This window comes from Rhinoraja longicauda, chromosome 9 (assembly GCF_053455715.1).
Source record: "Rhinoraja longicauda isolate Sanriku21f chromosome 9, sRhiLon1.1, whole genome shotgun sequence".
NCBI lineage: Eukaryota > Metazoa > Chordata > Chondrichthyes > Rajiformes > Arhynchobatidae > Rhinoraja > Rhinoraja longicauda.
The window spans coordinates 66,490,635-66,514,791 of record NC_135961.1 but is presented as its reverse complement, the minus strand read 5'-3'; the positions used below and the strand labels follow the sequence as shown (position 1 = coordinate 66,514,791).

At 48.7% G+C, this 24,157-nt stretch overlaps 1 protein-coding gene across 2 annotated transcripts in view; it reads right to left on the bottom strand.

Moving 5' to 3' along the window:
- LOC144596824 (ADP-ribose glycohydrolase MACROD1-like) overlaps positions 1-24,157 on the bottom strand; it is a 1,032,359-nt gene that overhangs the window by 280,689 nt on the left and 727,513 nt on the right. For both annotated transcript variants that reach the window (XM_078405658.1, XM_078405659.1), the window contains exon 7: positions 22,019-22,140. In XM_078405658.1, coding sequence (XP_078261784.1) covers positions 22,019-22,140 — 122 coding nt within the window. The remainder of the gene's footprint in view (positions 1-22,018; positions 22,141-24,157) is intronic.

Sequence of the window (24,157 nt, the reverse complement as noted above, 5' to 3'; positions counted from 1 at the left end):
GCCATTCAATATGATCACGGCTGATCATCCACAATCAGTACCACGTTCCTGTTTTTTCCCATATCCCTTGATTCCGTTAGCACTAAGAGCTAAACCCCACTCTCTCTTGATGTGGGGCATAAATCATTAAAAAGCCAATTGGAAAAAACTACATTCTATCTTTGTCCCACCCCCTCCCCTGACATCAGTCTGAAGAAGGGTCTCGACCCGAAACGTCACCCATTCCTTCTCTCCCGAGATGTTGCCTGACCCGCTGAGTTACTCCAGCATTTTGTGTCTACCTTTGAATTAAAAAGCCATACTCCCTCATCGCAGGGCTTTCCCAATCAAATGACCTTCTTTCACATTGCGGCATTGTCACCATTACAACGACTTCATAAGTTCATCTTTGGAGCAGAATCAGGCCATTCAGCCCATCAAGTCTACTCCACCATTCAATCATGGCTGATCCATCTCTCCCTCCTAACCCCATTCTCCTGCCTTCTCCCCACAACCCCTGACACCCAAGTATCTATCCATCTCTGCCTTAAAAATATCCACTGACTTGGCCTCCACAGCCTTCTGTGGCAACGAGTTCCACAGATTCACCATCCTCTGACTAAAGAAATTCCTCCTCACCTCCTTCCTAAAGGAACGTCCTTTAGTCCTGAGGCTGTGACCTCTGGTCCTAGACTCCCCCACCAGTAAAAACATCTTCTCCACACTAAACTAAACTCAACTCTATCCAGGCCTCTCACTATCCGGTAAGTTACAATGAGGTTCCCCATTTTAACGTATCTTAAATTATGTTCCGATCAATATTTCCATGATCCTCAACATTAATAATGTTAAAAGGAAAAGCAGGACTTAATAGCAAACACACTGCATTTCTAGATCTCTTGCAAGTTGTCAGGGTTAGTAGTTGGCCGTCTTTTCATTAAGAATATGACGTATCTTTGGATTGGAATGTAAATCACTTAAGAGATTAACAGGGCAAATCCATCTTGTGCAGTACAACTATTTTCTCCTATTATACAGTCTTAGAGTGATACAGCGTGGAAACAGGCCCTTCGGCCCAACTTGCCCACACCGGCCAACATGTCCCAGCTACACTAGTCCCACCTGCCCGTGTTTGGCCCTTATCCGTCCAAACCCATCCTGTCTATGTACCATATTGTACTTTCTTTGCATTCTAGAAGCTCCTGGCTGACTAAAGAGGCAGCTTGTTCAGGAAGGAAGTGCAGATGCTTGTTTAAATCGAAGATAGAAACAAATTGATGGAGTAACTCAGCGGGACAGGCAGCATCCCTGGAGAGAAGCAATGGGTGACGTTTCGGGTCAAGACCCTTCTTCAGACCGATGTCAGGGGAGTGGGAGGTACATAGATAAGGAAGTGTGAGGTGTGAAAACAGGACAAAGGGAATGGAGATAAAAGGCAGCTTATTTGTTTATTTTGAATAATGCCAAAGTGGTATTACCCTACATGCAAAAGGGAATTTTCACTTACGATTTTATAATTTGCTGCTTTGGTGAAACTGTGCTTACATTATGAAAAATAAAAACATTGACAACAAAAATGGGGAATTCATGACGCATAAATTCATGGGGAGGCACAGCATTAGAGTTAGTCAGCATCTCGGGAGAGAAGGAATGGGTGACGTTTCTTCTTCAGACTGAAGAAGGGTCTCGACCTGAAACGTCACCCATTCCTTCTCTCTCGAGATGCTGCCTGACCCGCTGAGTTACTCCAGCATTTTGTGAAATAAGATAGTTGTATAATAGTTTATTGTTTGTCTTGTATTATGGTAGTGGGTTCTGTTTTGGTTTTATTGTATGGTATATATTATTTTAATATTTGAATAAATATTTTTGATTAATAACAAAAAAAAAGGGCCACATAGATTACACGCGGCGGTGGTGAAGATACACTCACAAGGGGCATGAATATAAAACAGAGTTAAATTTTAAAAATAATTTCTCGACCCGAAACGTCACCCATTCCTTCTCTCCCGAGATGCTGCCTGTCCCGCTGAGTTACTCCAGCATTTTGTGTCTACCTTCGATTTAAAGCAGCATCTGCAGTTTTTTTCCCCCTACAGCGGTAGAGTTACCGTCTCACAGCGCCAGGGACCCGGGTTCCATCCTGACCTCGGGCGCTGTCTGTGCGGAGTTTGCGCGTTCCCCTGTGACCGCGTGGGTTTCCTCCGGGTGCTCCGGTTCCCTCCCACATCCCAAAGACTTGCGGGTTAATGAGACCTCTGTAAAAATAGCCCCTAACATGCAGGCTGGAGGGGGGGTGGAGGGGGGAAAAGGTGGATGAGAAAGTGAGATAAGATAGAAGTGGTGTGCCCTGACTCACCTAGAGAGACAGGGCATGTACGTGAGGATGCTATTCATTGACTATAGCTCTGCCTTCAACACTGTCATCCCCACCAAGCTCATCACCAAACTCCACCAGCTAGGCCTCACTCAGCTCGTCGTTATGCGACTGGATCCTGGACTTCCTGCTGGAGCGACCGCAGGCAGTGAGAATGGGCCCGCACCTGTCCTCCACTATCACCCTGAGTACCGGCACACCACAGGGCTGTGTTCTGAGCCCCATGCTCTACTCCCTCTTCACACACGACTGTGTTCCTGCGTTCGACACCAACACCATTGTCAAGTTTGAAGACGACACAACGGTGATCGGGCTGATCACCAACGGTAATGAAACAAAATACAGAGCGGAGGTGAAGAACCTGGCGGACTGGTGTTCTGATAACAACCTGTCCCTAAATACCACCAAGGCCAAGGAGCTGATCATCAACTTCCGTAGGTCTCGTTTCCAGCTTGCCCTCTCTTACTGCGATCAGTCTGATGAAGGGTCCCGGCCCAAATCATCATCTGACTGTTCCTGACCTGCCAACTTCCCCCACCCAGAACTTGGTGTCCCGCTCAAATCTATGCCTGGCTGCCCATCTCCTTCGGAAGTCTGTAAGTGCCAGCAGTCACAGGACTATTGTAGAACAAGGGACCCTGACCCAAAACCTGGTAGAAAAAAGGCACAAAGTGCTGGAGTAACTCAGCCGTTAAGGCAGCATTCCTGACGAACACGGATAGATGCCTAGCAAGGAACTGCAGATGCTGGTTTGAACTGAAGATAGACTCAAAATGAGGAACAGCACCTCATATTTTGCTTGGGAAGCTTACACCCCAGCGGTATGAACACTGACTTCTCTAACTTCAAGTAACCCTTGCTTTCCCTCTCTCTCCATCCCCTCCCCCTTCCCAAGTTCTCCGACCAGTCTGACTGTCTCCGACTACATTTTATCTCTGTTTGCTTTGTTGCTACCTTCTCCCAGCTAACAAAGATCTGACGAAGGGTCTCGACCTGAAACGTCACCCATTCTTTCTCTCCCGAGATGCTGCCTGACCCACTGAGTTAGTCCAGCATTGTGTGTCTACCTTCGATTTTAACCAGCATCTGCAGTTTTTTTTCCTAAACAAAGATCCATTCTACATTTTCCTTGATCTCTATCCCCCTTGATCTCAATAGACAATAGACAATAGACAATAGGTGCAGGAGGAGGCCATTCGGCCCTTTGAGCCAGCACCACCATTCAATGTGATCATGGCTGATCATTCTCAATCAATACCCCGTTCCTGCCTTTTCCCCATACCCCCTGACTCCGCTATCCTTAAGAACTCTATCTAGCTCTCTCTTGAATGCATTCAGAGACTTGGCCTCCACTGCCTTCTGAGGCAGAGAATTCCACAGATTTACAACTCTCTGACTGAAAAAGATTTTCCTCATCTCAGTTCTAAATGGCCTACCCCTTATTCTTAAACTGTGGCCCCTGGTTCTGGACTCCCCCAACATTGGGAACATGTTTCCTGCCTCTAACGTGTCCAACCCCTTAATAATCTTATACGTTTCGATAAGATCCCCTCTCATCCTTCTAAATTCTCGATTTCACGCCTTACGCTTCCTTATCCCTGTATCTCTCTCTCACTCCCCTGACCCTCAGTCTGAAGAAGGGTCTCGGCCTGAAACGTCACCCATTCCTTCTCTCCAGAGGTGCTGCCTGTCCCGCTGAGTTACTCCAGCATATTGTGTATATCGATAAGCGGCTATTACACTTGACTGTGCCCGAGCAGAAAGAGTCAGCACAGCTCTGGACTGCAAACAAAAGTTAAAAAGAACAGGAAAAAAAAAAGCACTTGTTAAATTAATGCAGTTTCGACTACTCAATTTATTGATAAGAACGCTGGAAGATTTAAGCTAATTGAATTTTGGAAAGCAAAAAAAAAAAAAAAAGTTGCAGGATCTATTTATCAAGAAAGCATGAGACTGCTAAAGGGCACCTCGTTAAAGATTCAGTTTGCAAGCTGCGTTATTCATTTACTGGATAATCCAAGGTAGTGACAGAACCTCTTTGATAACCCTTGATAAATAACCTGGGGAGTAATCTTCCAGGACTGTACAGTGCTGAATGTAGCAAAGGGATATTGATCAATAAATAGCATCTTCCAATAAATAACACTGTCCCGTAAGATTACGTCTGGACAATGACAGGCAAGTTTTCAAGCACCTTTGCCCCATCTTTTGACTCCGCAGGCCTGACAAAAGCTAAACAAATCCACGTCTTCCATCACACCTTTCTAGCTTCACGATTCGCACTTAAAACAGGGAGAAAAACGAAAAAGGTTTGAGTCAATTCACGGTCAGAATTATCAAGCAAAATCTGACTTTGTGCCACTGAAAGACAAATGGTGGAAGTCCCGTTCGAAGAGAAGAGCTTTTTTACTGGCTTTGTGCGGAGAAGTGCGGGGCATGCAGTCGGGAGATTTCAGGTGAGAGGGGCAAAGTTCAAAAAGTGGATGTGTGATGCAAGTTTAGAAGGATGAGAGGGGATCTTATAGAGACGTATAAAATTATAAAAGGACCGGACAAGCTAGATGCAGGAAATATGTTCCCGATGTTGGGGGAGTCCAGAAACCAGGGGCCACACAGTCTAAGAATAAAGGGGAGGCCATTTAAAACTGAGGTGAGGAAAAAACCTTTTTCACCCAGAGAGTTGTGAATTTGTGGAATTCTCTGCCACAGAAGGCAGTGGAGGCCGATTCACTGGATGAATTTAAAAGAGAGTTAGATGGAGCTCTAGGGGCTAGCGGAATCAAGGGATATGGGGAGAAGGCAGGCACGGGTTACTGATTGTGGACGATCAGCCATGATCACCATGAATGGCAGTGCTGGCTCGAAGGGCCAAATGGCTTCCTCCTGCACCTATTTTCTATGTTTCCAAGTTTGTTTTAACACACAGAGGGCCTGGAAAGTGCTTCCAGGAGTGGTGGTAGCGGTCGATATGATTTTGGAGGCTTTTGGACAGGCACATGGCTATCCAGGGAATGTAACGATCTGTGGAACTCATTGCCACAGACGGCTGTGGAGGCCAAGCCAATGGATATTTTTAAGGCGGATATTGACAGATTCTTGATTAGTACGGGTGACAGTGGTTATTGGGAGAAGGCAGGAGAATGGGATTGAAGGAGAAAGCTAGATCAGCCACAATTGAATGGCGGAGTACACAGTTTAGTTCAGGGATACAGCGCGGAAACAGGCCCTTCGGCCCACCGGGTCCGCATCGACCAGCGATCACCACACATTAACACTATCCTACACAAGGGAAAAAATTTACATTTACACTAAGCCAATTAACCTAGGAAACCGAAGATCGTGGAGAAAACCCACGCAGGTCACGGGGAGAACGTACAAACTCCGTGCAGACAGCGCCCGTAGTCAGGATCGAACCCGGGTCTCTGGCGCTGTAAGCGCTGTAAGGCAGCAACTCTACCACTGCGCTACCTTGCCTGCCATTGCCATATGGCATCATTGTGCTCCTAGAACTGATGAACATCACAGAAAGGACCAGTTTCTCTGCTGTACTATGTACTGATTTATCTTTTATGTTCTATGTTCTTCGAGGTGAGGACTTCTTTCATTATTTGGTAGATTTCAATGTGATCGTCCCCCTCATCCTTCTAAACCACAGAGTACAGACCCAGAACTATCGATTACCCCTTATGGAGTATCTGTGGTCAGGTCCAGAGATGAACGTTGAAAGTGCGTCCTTCGATGGTAGTTTGGTTTAGTTTAGTTTAGTTTCGAGATACAGCGTGGAAACAGGCTCTTTCCGCCCACCGGGTCCGCGCCGACCAGCGATCCCCGCACACTAACACTATCCTATACCCACTAGGGACAATTTGGATATTTACCAAGCCAATTAACCTACAAACCTGCATGTCTTTGGAGCGTGGGAGGAAACCGAAGATCTCGGGGAAAACCCATGCAGTTCACGGGGAGAACGTACAAACTCCGTACAGACGGAGCCCGTAGTCAGGATCGAACCCGGGTCTCCGGCGCTGCGTTCGCTGTAAGGCAGCAACTCTACCGCTGCGCCACCGTGACAGCCCAAAGCGGGTAGAGCAATTAAAATCTGGGATGTCCACGATGCCAGGAATAGATGGGCATTGGCAACGTGGCAGAGGGAGGGGGTAAGGAAAAGGTCACACAGTTAGGGCCTCACTCTCCCAAAGGGTTGCACAATACTTGGAAGTCACAGTGATTATTTTGCCAGCGGCATCAAGGTGCGACAATATTTTAATGAATCGGGGCGGCACGGTGGCGCAGCGGTAGAGTTGCTGCCTTACAGCGAATGCAGCGCCGGAGACCGGGTTCCATCCCGACTACGGGTGCTGTCCGTACGGAGTTTGTACGTTCTCCCCGTGACCTGCGTGGGTTTTCTCGGAGATCTTCGGTTTCCTCGAACACACTCCAAAGACGTGCGGGTTTGTAGGTTAATTGGCTTGGTAAATGTAAAAATTGTCCCTGGTGGGTGTGGGATAGTGTTAGCGTGCGGGGATCGCTGGTCGGCGCGGACCCGGTGGGGCGAAGGGGCCTGTTTCCGCGCCGCACCTCGAAGCTAAAACTAAACAAAAAGAAAACCTTAATGTCACAGTGATTATTTTGCGACAATATTTGAATGAATTGCCCCAAAATGACGAGGCACTTGCCACGTATAACTGCGCATCTTCAAGCGTTAACTGCTGCTGTGCTTGTTCCTCTTTTTAATCCCCGTAGATTTTCTGCGCTCACTAATATTTACAGGGATGTCAATTCCAAAGGGAGGAGAAACCCATTGAAGTCCTCCTAATGTAGAAATAAAATGGATTTAAAACTAAATTATTCCATTCATTTCTTGGCAGACTACTCAAAGTGCAGCATTCATGAGCTGATCAAAATCCTAGGCAAGTATTCGTCATCTAATGCTCCAGCACAGATTTCTAGGCACAAAATCAGTTTGGCATCACTCTGAAGCTGTGCCCCCTGAACCTGACCACAGGTAACCCATGAGGAGCGTTTAATGGTTCTGGGCCTGTACAGTAGACAATAGACAATAGACAATAGACAATAGGTGCAGGAGTAGGCCACTCGGCCCTTCGAGCCAGCACCACCATTCAATGTGATCATGGCTGATCATTCTCAATCAGTACCCCGTTCCTGCCTTCTCCCCATACCCCCTGACTCCGCTATCCTTAAGAGCTCTATCTAGCTCTCGAATGCATTCAGCGAATTGGCCTCCATTGCCTTCTGAGGCAGTGAATTCCACAGATTCACAACTCTCTGACTGAAAAAGTTTTTCCTCATCTCCGTTCTAAATGGCCTACCCCTTATTCTTAAACTGTGGCCCCTGGTTCTGGACTCCCCCAACATTGGGAACATGTTTCCTGCCTCTAACATGTCCAACCCCTTAATAATCTTATATGTTTCGATAAGAAGCATATACTCGCTGGAGTTTAGAAGGATATGGGGGGATCGCATTGAATCCTGCTGAAGAGTCTAGGACCAGAGGGCACAGCCTCAGAATAAAAGGATATACCTATAGCATAGGGTCGCCAACTTCCTCACTCCCACGTAAGGGACAAAAGGTGACGTCACCGACTCGCACCCAGCCAGCGGCCACATGCTCCCGCTCCACCAATGGCGGCCTCCCGGGCCTAGAGTGTCCGGGCCTATGCTATCCAGGCATACAGAGTCCAGGCCTACAGCGTCCGGGCCTACAGCGTCCGGGCCTACAGTGTCCGGGCCTACAGTGTCCAGGCCCACAGCATCCAGGACTACAGTGTCTGGGCCTACAGCATTCGGGCCTAATACGGGACAAGGGCAGTCCCATACGGGACAAACCAATTTAGCACAAAATACAGGATGTCCCGGCTAATACGGCAACCTTATTAGTTGGCAACCTTACTATAGTGTGAAGGGGAGGAGATGTTTCTTTAATCAGAGGGTGGTGAATCTGTGGGATTCATTGCCACAGATGGCAGTGGAGGCCAAGTCATTGGGTATTTTTAACGTGGAGATTGACTTGATTAATAAAGGTGTCAAGGGTTACGGGGAGAAGGCGGGAGAATGGGGTTGTGAGGGAAAGATAGATCAGCCATGATTGAATGGCGGAGCAGACTCGATGGGCCAAATGGTCTATTTCTGCTCCTCTGTCTTATGAACTTATGAAAATCAATAGAGTGCCCGTTGACAACACTGTGCCAGCCGGTAGGGAGAAGGCAGGATGGGTCACCAAAGCTCAAAGCGAACATTTTAGTCACACAGCCAAGTGAGTCTGTGTAAATGGCGGGCAATAATCTCTACAAACCGCAGCAAAGAGAACTCATTACTTAAACTGGATCTGATGAAAGCAAGGTGATTAGTCCAGCAAACTACAGCAAACGGGGGGAAGATTACACACACAAATTATGGACATAAAATCAAACGGCCACTGCATGCAGGACTGATGAGGCAATTACCAAAGCATTCGATGAAATGGGAAGGCAAGGTTCCTTGTAACCTCGTTTACAAAGGTATCAGTTTAGAAGTGGAAACAAGGAACTGAAGATGTTGATCTACAAAAAGTGCTAGTATCACACAATGCTGGAGTAACTCAGCGGGTCAGGCAGCATCTGTGGAGAACATGGATCCTTTACTCCCTCTACACTCACGACTGCGCCCCCACCCATCCCACCAACACCATCATCAAGTTCGCGGATGACACGACTGTGGTTGGACTCATCTCAGGAGGAGATGAGGCAGCCTACAGGGATGAAATCCAAAGGCTGGCAGCATGGTGTTCAGTGAACAATCTTGTCCTGAACTCCTCCAAAACAAAGGAACGTATAATTGACTTTAGGAAAACCAGTGTAGAATACGACCCACTCTACATCAATGGGGTCTGTGTGGAAAGGGTACCCGCTTTCAGGTTCCTGGGTACGCACATCGCAGAGGATCTTACCTGGTCTACCAACACCATCACCACAGTAAAGAAGGCACAGCAGAAAAGGACAGGAAGGCCCTTCAGAGGGTCATCACGACGGCCCAGAAGATCATCGGCTGCTCACTGCCCTCCCTGGAGCACCTGTTCAGCCTACGCTGCCTCAGTAGAGCAGGCAAAATAATAAAAGATCCATCCCACCCCGGCCACCGTCTGTTTGTTCATCTGCCCTCTGGTCGACGTTTCAGGTCGATCAAATCCCGAACAAACAGACTTAAGAACAGTTTTTACCCCAGGGCCATACGAGAAATGAACACTACCTTCTGCACTAGGCAACACAGTTAAAAAATCTTTTGTACTTAATATAATTGTATTTATTTGTTTTTGCATTTATTGCATATATGTTTTTACGCACCGTCAGGATTGGCTATTTTTTAATTTCGTTGTACTCGTTGCAATGACAATAAATGAATATTATTATTATTATTATTATTAGGTGATGTTTCACAGAGTGCTGGAGTAACTCAGCAGGTCAGGCAGCATCTTCAAGAGAAGGAATGAGAGATGTTTCGAGTCGGGACCCTTCTTCGGACTCTTTTTCAGAAGGGTCTCGACCCGAAACGTCACCCATTCCTTCTCTCCAAGATGCTGCCTGACCTACTGAGTTACTCCAGCATTTTGTGATACCTTCGATTTGTACCAGCATCTGCAGTTATATTCCTATGACAAGTGCTGTAGTAACTCAGCGGGTCAGGCAGCATCTGTGGAGAACATGGATAGGTGACGTTTCACAGAGTGCTGGAGTAACTCAGTGGGTCAGGCAGCATCTGTGGAGAACATGGATAGGTGACGTTTCACAGAGTGCTGGAGTAACTCACGGGAAGAGGGGAAACTAGCGAAATGGAAGGAGCATGTGAGGTGTGAAAAGGACAGATCAGAGCAGGCGACGATCAAGGAGATGTACGATGGTTCATTGTTGGCTGAGGGAAAGGTGATGACGAGGCATTAGAGACAGTAAAGTTAATCATGAGGACAGCGAAACTAGTCGGAGAACTAGGGTAGTGGAGACTTGGATGGTTGACGTGGACTCTCCACACTTAAAACTAAAACGAGAACTCAATATCACTTTGGTTTATACATGAGCTGGTGGATTAGCTGGTGTTGCCCACAAAACTGGCCCTGGGCCCCGACTGAATTAATCACAGTGGAGTGTTTCTTCCAATGGACCCATTTTGTCGAAGAATGTCCAGAATAAGCTGGTTCTTCGGGGACGAGGACAAAAATGACCGATTTTAAAAGCTGTTGACTATCTATCTTTTTTTTAATTTGCAAGGGAACTGATTTCCATACCCCAAAATAGCCAGCAGATTGCTGCTCAGTTTCTAAAGCCATTTTTTAGTGAATTAAGATTAAGATGTTCACAGCACTGAGCAAGCAGCTGATTAAAAATGCTTATGTTTGTGACAAAAACATTTTTCAGCGGCACTCGCTAAACCACACCAAGGAGATTATTCTTAAATGCGTCAAAGAATAAATTATGAAGCAGGTTTTTTAAAAGTCCATTCTAATGGTCGATTTCGAGTTTGCTATGCAACTCAGCACGAGGAGAAACGAAAGCAAATTTTTAATAGGAGTGCAATTTACGCCAGGTTCACGTGGTTTAAAGTGCAAGAAAGAATGGGTCGATCTGGGTACGATCCCGACTACGGGCGCTGTCTGTACGGAGTTTGCACGTTCTCCCCGTGACCGCGTGGGTTTTTATCCGGGTGCCCCGGTTTCCTCCCTCACCCCAAAGGCGTGGTAAAATTGTGAAATTGTCCCTAGTGCGTGTAGTAGGGTGGTATTAGTGTGCGGGGATTGCTGGTCGGCGCGGACTCAGTGGGCCGAAGGGCCTGTTTCTGCATTGTATCTTTACGCGTCACGGGGTGGAACCTGGGTCCCCGGGGTGCTGCAAGGCCGCAACTCTACCGCTGCATTGTGGGATGAAATTGGCAGCGAAACCTAATGCTCCGAGTTTGCTGGTGTTCAGGGCAAATTAACTCCCAAAAGGCGCAAGAGGCCAGTTTCAGCTTGCCCGGCATCTCTATCAGTTGAAGAGACACTTAGACAAACAATTCCCACTGCGGACACAATGGCGGGATAAGCATTCCGGCCTCTTTATCTAAAGTGTATACGAGCTCAGCGTTCAAATCAGGAAAGAGATAGATTAATACCAATAAGATTCCACAGAAGAGCAAACATGGCCTTAGCAACCTCAGTGAATGACGATTAAAGTAACTTGGCACAACCAATATGCAGGAAGACACACAGTGCTGGAGTAACTCAGCGGGTCAGGCAGCATCTCGGGAGAGAAGGAATGGGTGACGTTTTTTGGGTCGAGACCCATTCCATCTCTCCCGAGATGCTGCATGACCCGCTGAGTTACTCCAGCACTGTGTGTCGACCTTCAACTTTAACCAGCATCTGCAGTATTTTTCCTACACAACTAAAACGCATCTGGAGTCACGTTATATCCTGGATAATCAAAAGGGTCGATGATTGGGATTTAAACTTGTGTTTTTTATTGCTAGCTTGATGCTGGTCTGTGTTTTTATTCCCCAAAGTAGCCAATTAGCACAAGCCCAAATATAGCCTCCAGACTCCTAGGTCAAGCTTACTACAGTTCACCTTTGAGTGCTTTCAGAAGCCAAGACCACTGCTCAAATTGCTTTTTGGTCAGGCCCCAACTGGAATATGGGGTGCAGTTCTGGACGCCCCATTACAGGAAGGTAGTGGCAGCTTTGGGGGGGCACGATGGCGGTGCAGCGGTAGAGTTGCTGCTAGGGATGCCAACTTCCTCACTCCCAAATAAGGGACAAGGTGACTCCGCCCCGCGAACCACGTGGCCTCACCCAGCCAGCGGCCACGTGCTCCCGCTCCACCAATGGCGGCCGCCTGGGCCGGGAGGCGGGTTGCCATGCAACCTCCGTTAGGCGGCGCCCGGGCCTACACTGTCAGGGACTACAGCGGCCCCCGGGCTACAGTGTCCGGGCCTACAGTGTCCGGGTTACAGTGACCGGGCCTACAGTGTCCGGGTTACAGTATCCGGGCCTACAGTGTCTGGGCCTACAGTGTCCAGGCCTACAGTGTCCGGGCCAAAACTGTCCAGGCCTAAACTGTCCGGGCCTAAACTGTCCGGGCCTACACTGTCAGGGACTACAGCGGCCCCCGGGCTACCGTGTCTGGGCCTACAGTGTCCAGGCATACATTGTCCGGGTTACAGTATCCGGGCCTACAGTATCCGGGCCAACAGCGCTATCTGGGCCTAATACGGGACAAGGGCGATCCCGTACGGGATAAACCAATTTAGCCCAAAATATGGGATGTCCCGGCTAATACGGGACAGTTGGCAACCTTAGTTGCTGTCTTACAGTGAATGCAGCGCCGGAGACCCGGGTTCGATCCTGACTACGGGTGCTGTCTGTGCTGAGTGTGTACGTTCTCCCCGTGACCTGCGTGGTTTTTCTCCGAGGCCTTCGGATACTTTCCTTCCACACTCCAAAGACGAACAGGTATGTAGGTTAATTGGCTTGGTAAATGTAAGAAAAATTGTCCCTAGTGTGTGTAGGATAGTGTTAGCGTGCGGGGATCGCTGGTCGGCGCGGACCCAGTGGGCAGAAAGGGCCTGTTTCCGCGCTGTATCTCTAAACTAAACTAAACTTTGGAGAAGTTGTAAAGGAGGTTGACCAAAGATTGGTGCCTGGGTTAGGGGGAATTAGCAACAGGAACAGGTTGGACGCACTTGGATTGTTTTCTCTGGAAGGCCGGAGGTTGTGGGAAGACATGAAAGAAGTATACAACATTATGAGAGGCGTAGGTAGGGTAGACAGTCAGAACCTTCTTCCCAGAATGGAAAAATCAAATACTAGAGGGCATAGCTTTAAGGTGAGATGGGCAAAGTTTCAAGGTGATGTGCAGGGGCAAGTTAATTTTACACAGAGGATAATGAGTGTCTGGAACTCGGGTGGTTGAGGCCCGGGGTGCCAACTATCTCACTCCCAAATAAGGGACAAGGTGAGGTTACCGCCACGTGCCCCATGTGACCTCACCCAGCCAGCGGCCACGTGCTCCCACTCCACCAATGGCGGCCGCCCGGGCCGAGAGGCGCATTGCTACGCAACCTCCGTTAGGCGGCGCCCGAGCCTCCGGGCCTTCACTGTCCAGACCTACACTGTGCGGACCTCCACAATCCGGACCTACACTGTCGGAGCCTACAGTGTCTGGGCCTACACTGTCCTGGCCTACACTGTTCGGGCCTACACTGTCTGGGCCAACAGTGCCCCCCAAGCCTAATACAGGACATGGGCGGTCCCGTACGGGACAAAGCAATTTAGCCTAAACTACGGGATGTCCCGGCTAAGACTGGATAGACTCGGCTTGTACTCGCTGGAATTTAGAAGACTGAGGGGGGATCTTATTGAAACATATAAAATTCTTAAGGGGTTGGAGAAGCTAGATGCGGGAAGATTGTTCCCGATGTTGGGGAAGTCCAGAACCAGGGGTCACAGCTTAAGGATAAGGGGGAAGTCTTATAGGACCGAGATGAGAAAACATTTCTTCACACAGAGAGTGGTGAGTCTGTGGAATTCTCTGCCACAGAAGGTAGTTGAGGCCAGTTCATTGGCTATATTTAAGAGGGAGTTAGATGTGGCCTTTGTGGCTAAAGGGATCAGGGGGTATGGAGAGAAGGCAGGTACAGGTTACTGAGCTGGATGATCAGCCATGATCATATTGAATGGCGGTGCAGGCTCGAAAGGCTGAATGGCCTACTCCTGCACCTATTTTCTATGTTTCTATGTTTCTATGTTAATACAGGACAGTTGGCAACCCTAATTGAAGCAGATATGGTAGTGGTATTTAAGAGACCTTTGGATAGGCACATGCAGGGAATGGATGGATATGGATCATGTGCAGGCCGATAAGTGTTGGCCTTGACATCATATTCGGCACAGACATTGTGGGCCGAAGGGCCTGGGCCTGTGCTGTAATGGTCTATGATTTACAGTATGCAAGATGAAATCACATTAGGGTTACGGGTGGAAGGCAGGAGATTGAGGTTAAGAGGGGAAGATAGATCAGCCATGATTGAATGGCGGAGAAGACTTGATGGGCCGAATGGCCTAATTCTACTCCTGTAACTCATGAAATCACTCGGTTTCTGTGTGGAGAAATCTGCGTGCTAATTTTTTTTTAAAATGTGACACGAAAGGTCATAATCTCCATTTTACCTTTTTGTTCCAAGAGTGAGACTCGATACCTGTGGTGTGGTACAGAAGTGAAATGAAAGGTGCCGTGCCAACTCTGTCTTTTAAAATGCCCGCAGGACACTGGATCCACACAGCTGTCACTTTAAAGATGCCCCAAATACGCAGATGTCAGAATCTGAAGGCCCAATTAATGTCGATAATTACCATTTGCCGGCGTTAACCTGGGTCTATCTGCATTCAAAATGTGGCTTCCCTAATGCCTCATCAACATTGCAAATGCAAGTCCATCACGTTAGAACTGAGATGAGGAAAAACTTTTTCAGTCAGAGAGTTGTGAATCTGTGGAATTCTCTGCCTCAGAGGGCAGTGGAGGCCAATTCTCTGAATGCATTCAATAGAGAGCTAGATAGAGTTCTTAAGGATAGCGGAGTCAGGGGGTATGGGGAGAAGGCAGGAACGGGGTACTGATTGAGAATGATCAGCCATGATCAAATTGAATGGTAGTGGTATTTAGGAGACCTTTGGATAGGCACATGCAGGTTGGCTCGAAGGGCCGATTGGCCTCCTCCTGCACCTATTGTCTGTTGTCTATTGTCCAACAGGATCACAGGGGAGAAGGCTGGAGAATAGGGTTGGGAGAGAGAGATAGATCAGCCATGAAAATAAGAAGGGTCTCGATCCGAAACGTCACCCATTCCTTCTCTCCAGAGATGCTGCCTGTGCCACAGTTACTCCAGCATTTCGTATCTATCTTCAATCAGCCATGATTGAATGGCGCAGCCTACAAACCTGGATAGATACAAAACGCTGGAGTAACTCAGCGGGTCAGGCAGCATCTCTGGAGAAATGGGAATAGGTGACGTTTCAGGTCGGAACCCTTCTAACCAGTCTGAAGAAGGGTTCCGACCCGAAACGGCACCCATTCCTTTTCTCCAGAGATGCTGCCTGACCCGCTGAGTTACTCCAGCATTTTGTGTCTATCTTTGGGATAAACCAGCACCTGCAATTCAGTTCAGAGGGCAGTGAGGGAAGGGTACTAATAGGGGTTGCCAACTTCCTCACTCCCAAATACGGGACAAGGTGACGTCACCGCCCCGCGCCCCACGTGACCTCACCCAGCCGGTGGCCAGTGTGCTCGCGCTCCAGCAATGGCGGCCGCCCGGGCTGGGAGGCGGGTTGCTTCGCAACCTCCGTTAGGCGGCGCCTGGGCCTACACTGTCCGGGCCTAGAGTGTCCAGGCATCCAGTGTCCGGGCATCCAGTGTCCGGGCATCCAGTGTCCAGGCCTACAGTGTCCGGGCCTACAGTGACCGGGCCTACAGCGCCGTCCGGGCCTAATACGGGACAAGGGCGGCCCCATACGGGACAAACCAATTTAGCCCAAAATACGGGATGTCCCGGCTAATACGGGACAGTTGGCAACCCTAGGTACTAAATACTGGGCCTTGCCAACAAGGGCCTGATCTTGAAAGAGAAAAATATTTATAAACAGATAAATATATCGATTGCATAAATTTAATTTGGTTCCTTTTCAACAATGCGGGCCTAATTAAGCATCTTATTTGTTTAGAAAGTGATAATTAGCTTTCACTTGAATGTTAATTGGAGCCGAATAACAAATTGCTAGAACCTTTAATTGTGCTAATTGGGTTTAGACTGCACTTATTATTAACACTTTCCATTCCACTCCTCCGGAGTTCAGTAATAAAAGGCAGGAGTGGTTTTCCATGACCTGAAGGAGCACAGAGAGGTTGTCCCTCATCAGTTCTGTCGACCGCGCCTCCAATGATCTCTTTCAAACGCTGCTGTGAGCCGCTGGTCCCCTTCAACATAAACACTGTTACCACAAGCTCCGAGGGCCATGAATCCCACCCGCAGTACTTCCCCCCCCCCCCCCCCCCCCCCGCCCCCGGGACTGGAGGATGGTCAGGTGTGCCAAGCAACAACTTGTAATTATTTACACAACACCGTTAGTGCTGCTGAGGTTCCCCGCCAGGCATTGCAGGCACAATAACCCCTGCAGGCGGTCACGGTGGCGCAGCAGTAGAGTTGCTGCCTTACAGCGAATGCAGCGCCGGAGACCCGGGTTCCATCCCGCCTACAGGCGCTGTCTGCACTGGGTTTGTACGTGACCTGCGTGGGTTTCCTCCAAGATAATAGACAATGGACACTAGGCAACAGGTGCAGGAGTAGGCCATTCGGCCCTTTGAGTCAGCAGAGCCATTCAATGTGATCATGGCCGATCATCCTCAATCAGTACCCCGTTCCTGCCTTCTCCCCATACCCCCTGACTCCGCTATCCTTAAGAGCTCTATCTAACTCTCTCTTGAAAACACCCTGAGAATCGGCCTCCACTGCCTTCTGAGGCAGAGAATTCCACAGATTCACAACTCTCTGAGTTTCCTCATCTCAGTTCTAAATGGCCATTCCAGAGACAACGTCCAATGTCCGCAATGGGGTCGAGGTGAATCGGACAGTAGCCTAGCTTACGGAAGGGCCGTTCAGAAGCCTGATAAGTTTTGGGATTCATGAGAACAGTGCAGAATACAGTCCTCAGCGTTCTTACTTCTCTGCAAAGTCAGGCCCATTGTAGATCAGCGAGTGACCTTGACAATGTTGAGACGCAGACAGCTGGGTTTGGAACGGCTCTGTGCAGCTTCACACGGACGCGGAGAATCACAAACACTCGAGTCCGATCTGCCGCCGAGCTTTGAAGCGGGAATGCCGAGAATTCTCTCTCCCCCCTTCCGAACACGTCCAACAGTGCCACATGGCACCACTTTGTCGAGTGCAAGATAAATAAGTCACAACATCTGTCTCCACACGTCCCCAGCTTTCACTAAATGGGCTGGGAGTGGGGAGCATGCAATTCGTCAAAGGAATAACTCGGATATTAATGCAAACTAGACTCCAGGGCTGCTCGGTTACTGACGCAAGGTATTATTATTACTTCAAGTCGTAAGAACACCTCTTGTAAGTGGGCACAAAATGCTGGAGTAACTCAGCGGGACAGGCAGCATCTCGGGAGAGAAGGAATGGGTGACGTTTCGGGTCGAGACCCTTCTTCAGACTGATGTCGGGGGAAGGGGCGGGGCAAAGATATCCATGTACCTGTCCAACTGTTCCTTAAACGAAGGGATAGTCCCAGCCTCAACTACCTCCTCTGGCAGCTCGTTCCATACACCCACCACCCTCTGTGTGAAAAGGTTAACCCTCAGATTCCTTCACTCCCGAGATGCTGCCTGAACCGCTGAGTTACTCCAGCATTTTGTGCCTGCCTTCGATTTAAACTAGTGCCTGCAGTTTTTCTCCTGAACACTTCTTGTCTTTCCCCACCGTGAACCTTGCCGAAGGACAGGGGCGTGCTCCGCTTTCTTTCGTTAGCCTGGCAGGGAGGGACTCTTTCAGTGAAACGCCACCCTCGACGGACCACTACAAACCGCGGCACGGGCACTCTCTGTGTGAACGTAATCATCGCCATTTGTCAAAGTCTCTTTTCCCCCTCTCCACCTCAACTGAAAGAAAGCCTTGTTGCAGCTGGAGCCGTGCGGCCTCTGTTTACAAATCGCTCGAACGGAGTGGCCCACTTTAATCCCACTCTGCCACGGAATCTATTCCGCTATAACCCAAACCCTCTTTATCAAGCAGCGCAGATAAAAAAGGAGGCTGTGGGACTCGGGGGGGAGTTCTTCACTGGGAGCCAGAGTTCAGTGTATGGGTTCACCATACATCAAGCGATAGAGTGTGTCTGGGTTGTTTAAACACCAGAGAGATTGCTCAGTATTACGTTTCCAGATGGCCTGACATGCAAAGACATTGCATTTATCAAAGGTCTCTTCACTCTCTGAAATGTAGCCACTTAAACTGTCTCGGCTAACACCGATGCAAATATCGTGTGAAATAAATCTGGCTGCCTTCACCAGCACGGGGGTGGTCATTAATGGCAGCGAGCATGCGGGGATTATTGTGCTCCCTCATAAAAGCCAGCCTCAATTCCCACAGCAACTACTAGGGCAGACGCTGTAAAGGCTGACGGGGCGGTTTATGAGCTCGGATCACGAGGCGAGCCTTGGAAATCCATGGAATGCCTTTCATCCCACTTTTCGGCAATTGCTTTCGAAAATATTTTTAGCAAATCTCAGCTTGCGGCAGCGTGTACGTTCAGCCCGAGGTCCCTGCAGGCAGATTTCAAGCGGCACGGTGGCGCATCGGTCGAGCTGCTGCCTCACGGCGCCAGAGACCCGGGTTCCACCCTGACTGCGGGCGATTGTCTGTACGGAGTTTGGACGTTCTCCCTGTGACCTGCTTGGGTTTTCTCCAGGTGCTCCGGTTTCCTCCCACGCTCCAAAGACGTACAGGTTTGCAGGTTAATTGGCTTGTGTAAAATGTCCCGAGTGTGTAGTCCCTAGTTCCCATCAAGCAGAAGGTACAGAAGTGTGAAAACGCACAACTCCAGATTCAGGGACTGTTTCTTCCCAGCTGTTATCAGGCAACTGAACCGTCAATAGACAATAGGTGCAGGAGGAGGCCATTCGGCCCTTCGAGCCAGCAACGCCATTCAATGTGATCATGGCTGATCATTCTCAATCAGTACCCCGTTCCTGCCTTCTCCCCATACCCCCTGACTCCACTATCCTTAAGAGCTCTATCTAGCTCTCTCTTGAATGCATTCAGAGAATTGGCCTCCACTGCCTTCTGAGGCAGAGAATTCCACAGATTTACAACTCTCTGACTGAAAACGTTTTTCCTCACCTCAGTTCTAAATGGCCTACCCCTTATTCTTAAACTGTGGCCCCTTGTTCTGGACTCCCCCAACATTGGGAACATGTTTCCTGCCTCTAATGTGTCCAACCCCTTAATAATCTACCACAACCAGAGAGCAGTGCTGAACTACTATCTACCTCATTGGTGACCCACGGACTATCCTTGATGGGACTTTGCTGTCTTTACTTACATTATTCCCTTATCATGTATCTGTACATTGTAAATGGCTCAGTTTTAACCCTGTAATGTCTTTGTGCTGACTGGTTAGCACGCAACAAAAGCTTTTCACTGTACCTCGGTACACGTGACAATAAACTAAACTCTACTAGATAGAACTGACGTATGCGCGATCGCTGGTTGGCGCGGGCTCGGTGGGCTGAAGGGCCTGTTTGCACGTGGTATTTCTAAACTAAATTAAACTAAATGAAACTAAACTAAGGTTCTGTGGTTGATTGAAACTGCTGCCAATGAGAACTTTCCCGGGGTGAGGTGGAGAAGTATTTAAAGTCAGAGAGTCATACGTCAGGGAAATAAGTCCTTCAGCCCAACCCGCCCATCTAAGCAGGTGGGACTAGTGTAGATGGGGCGTCATGGATAGAATGGGCAAGTTGGGAAGAAGGGCCTGTTTCCGTGCTACATGACTCGACAAGAAAGCTATGGGGCTCACGCACATCAGCAGTGCGGTAAGTAAATGTAAATAAAACATCGCGATGATTGGTTGGTAAAGATTTGCATCATTCTTACACTAAACTAGACAACTAGATATAAAATAAAGTCTTAAAAAAGCATTTCTTTAGCATGTGTAACTAACTGAGGGCCATTTCCCTTTCACTTCCCAAATGTTTTTAAAAGCATCTTAAGGAAGAGGAAGACAAGCCATTTGAGTGTTTAGAAAGTCAATTTAAGTTCAAATGTGATTGGAGCAGAATTAGGCCATTTGGCCCATCAAGTCTATTCCACCATTCAATCATGGCTGGTCTATCTCTCCCTCCCAACCCCATTCTCCTGTCTTCTCCCCATAACCCTGACACCCGTACTAATCAAGAAACTATCTATATCCGCCTTAAAAAAATCCAGAGACTTCGGCACCACAGCCTTCTGTGGCAATGAGTTCCACAGATTCACCACCCACTGACTTAAGAAATTCCTCCTCATCTCCTTCCTAAAGGAATGTCCTTTACATAGAAACATAGAAAATAGGTGCAGGAGGAGGCCATTTGGCCCTGCGAGCCAGCACCCTCACTCATTGTGATCATGGCTGATCATCCACAATCAGTAACCCGTGCCTGCCTTCTCCCCATATCCCTTGATTTCGCTAGCCCCTAGAGCTCTATCTAACTCTCTTTTAAATTCATCCAGTGAATTGGCCTCCACTGCCCTCTGTGGCAGAGAATTCCACAAATTCACAACTCTCACAACAACAGAACTTTAATTCTAAGGAGTCTTAATGTTAAAGTTATCCAGGCTGACTGGTTCAAATCCACAATTGGGTACAAATGTCATCTCATTAGCATCATGATTTTAGCAATTAATGATTTTCTTCTTTTGAAACAGTGGCAGAAGCACTAATTACATGGATCAATAATGATTGATTATTGCCTAACCAGTGCCACAAACAAGCACCGTGCAGCCTTTTAGACCCAGGTTTCTAATTTAGTTTAGGTTAGAGATGCAGCCCGGAAAATTGGCTCACGAGTCCACGCTAGGGGTGCCAACTATCTCACGGCCAAATAAGAGACAAGGTGACGTCACCGCCCCGTGCCCCACGTGACCTCACCCAGCCAGCGGCCACGTGCTCCCGCTCTACCAATGCCGGCCGCCTGGGCCGGGAGGCGGGTTGCTAGGCAACCTCCGTCAGGCGGCGCCCGGGCCTCCTGGCCTACATTGTCCGGACCCACAGTGTCTGGGCCTACACTGTCCGGGCCTACACTGTCCGGACCCACAGTGTCCGGGCCTACACTGTCCGGGCCTACACTGTCCGGACCCACACTGTCCGGACCCACAGTGTCCGGGCCTACACTGTCTGGGCCTACACTGTCCCCGGACCTTGCCGAAGGACAGGGGCGTGCTCCGCTTTCTTTCGTTAGCCTGGCAGGGAGGGACTCTTTCAGTGAAACGCCACCCTCGACGGACCGGGCCTACACTGTCCGGGCCTACACTATCCGGGCCTACACTGTCCGGGCCTACACTGTCCGGGCCTACAGTGTCCGGCCCTACAGCGCCCCCCGGGCCTAATACGGGACAAGGGCAGTCCCATATGGGACAAGCCAATTTAGCCCAATATACGGGATGTCCCGGCTAATATGGGACAGTTAGCAACCCCAGTCCATGCCACTCAGCGATCTCTGTACATTAGCACAATCCTACACAAGCCAATTAACCTACAAACCAGCACGTCTTTGGAATTTGGGAGGGAAACCAGAGCACCTGGAGAAAAACCACGTGGTCACGGGGAGAACGTACACATTAGGGGAGATTTACAAAGACCTGCAAAGCTGCACCGGCTCTGGAAGAACACACAAACTCCACACATCCAGCGCCCGCGGTCAGGATCGAACCTGGGCCTCTGGCGCTGTGAGGCAGCAACACTATCGCTGCGCCACCGTGCCGGCCCCACTGTACATTGTGAAACTTTTGCAGACATTTGATGCACGACGTTGAGAAGGAGGGGGGGAGACAGACCACATTACGGGTGACTTTCATGGGTTTAGGCGAGGGAAGCACTTACGATAGATCTCAGGCCTTGAATCTCCATCAGCAGCAGGGAGGTTTCATAGCAGTTCCTCAGTTGGCGTTTCAGACGCTCATCACAGTTTCCCCTTGCGATAGGTCCCACGGTGTGAATGACATCTGAGTGCAGAAAGAACAAAATAAATTATTTGCTTAACATCAGAGTGATTTTGGAAAGTCATTTGGATAGGAAGGGTTTACAAGATGTAGGCTACATGCAGGCAAATGGGACTCGCCCAGTATTCCAGGGTCTAAAGAAGGGTCTCGTCCCGAAACGTTCTCCTCGTGACCTGCGTGGATTTTTCTCCGGGTGCTCCGGTTTCCTCCTGCACTCCAAACACCTAGGTTGTGCAGGAAGGAACTGCAGATGCTGGTTTAAACCAAAGTTTAAAATTGAGACCTGAAGAAGGGTCTCGACATAAAACGTCACCCATTCTTTCACTGTGTGCAGTTTTGATCTCCAAATTTGAGGAAGGATATTCTTGCTATTGAGGGCGTGCAGCGTAGATTCACTAGGTTAATTCCAGGAATGCCGGGACTGTCATATGTTGAAAGACTGGAGCGGCCAGGCTTGTATACACTGGAATTTAGAAGGATGAGAGGGGATCTTAGACAATAGACAATAGACAATAGACAATAGGTGCAGGAGTAGGCCATTCAGCCCTTCGAGCCAGCACCGCCATTCAATGCGATCATGGCTGATCACTCTCAATCAGTACCCCGTTCCTGCCTTCTCCCCATACCCCCTCACTCCGCTATCCTTAAGAGCTCTATCCAGCTCTCTCTTGAAAGCATCCAACGAACTGGCCTCCACTGCCTTCTGAGGCAGAGAATTCCACACCTTCACCACTCTGACTGAAAAAGTTCTTCCTCATCTCCGTTCTAAATGGCCTACCCCTTATTCTTAAACTGTGGCCCCTTGTTCTGGACTCCCCCAACATTGGGAATATGTTTCCTGCCTCTAATTTGTCCAATCCCCTAATTATCTTATATGTTTCAATAAGATCCCCCCTCATCCTTCTAAATTCCAGTGTATACAAGCCTAATTGCTCCAGCCTTTCAACATACGACAGTCCCGCCATTCCGGGAATTAACCTAGTGAACCTACGCTGCACGCCCTCAATAGCAAGAATATCCTTCCTCAAATTTGGAGACCAAAACTGCACACAGTACTCCAGGTGCGGTCTCACCAGGGCCCGGTACAACTGTAGAAGGACCTCTTTGCTCCTATATTCAACTCCTCTTGTTATGAAGGCCAACATTCCATTGGCTTTCTTCACTGCCTGCTGTACCTGCATGCTTCCTTTCAGTGACTGATGCACTAGAACACCCAGATCTCGTTGAACATCCCCTCTTCCTAACTTGACACCATTCAGATAATAATCTGCCTTTCTATTCTTACTTCCAAAGTGAATAACCTCACACTTATCTACATTAAACTGCATCTGCCATGTATCCGCCCACTCACACAACCTGTCCAAGTCACCCTGCAGCCTTATTGCATCTTCCTCACAATTCACACTACCCCCCAGCTTAGTATCATCTGCAAATTTGCTAATGGTACTTTTAATCCCTTCATCCAAGTCATTAATGTATATCGTAAATAGCTGGGGTCCCAGCACCGAACCTTGCGGTACCCCACTGGTCACTGCCTGCCATTCCGAAAGGGACCCATTTATCCCCACTCTTTGCTTTCTGTCTGTCAACCAATTTTCTATCCATGTCAGTACCCTACCCCCAATACCATGTGCGAAACATATAAGATTATTAAGGGGTTGGACACGTTAGAGGCAGGAAACATGTTCCCAATGTTGGGGGAGTCCAGAACCAGGGCCACAGTTTAAGAATAAGGGGTAGGCCATTTAGAACGGAGATGAGGAAAAACTTTTTCAGTCAGATAGTTGTAAATCTGTGGAATTCTCTGCCTCAGAAGGCAGTGGAGGCCAATTCTCTGAACGCATTCAAGAAAGAGCTAGATAGAGCTCTTGAGGATAGTGGAGTCAGGGGGTATGGGGAGAAGGCAGGAACGGGGTACTGATTGAGAATGATCAGCCATGATCACATTGAATGGCGGTGCTGGCTCGAAGGGCCGAATGGCCTACTCCTGCACCTATTGTCTATTGTCTATTGACTATTG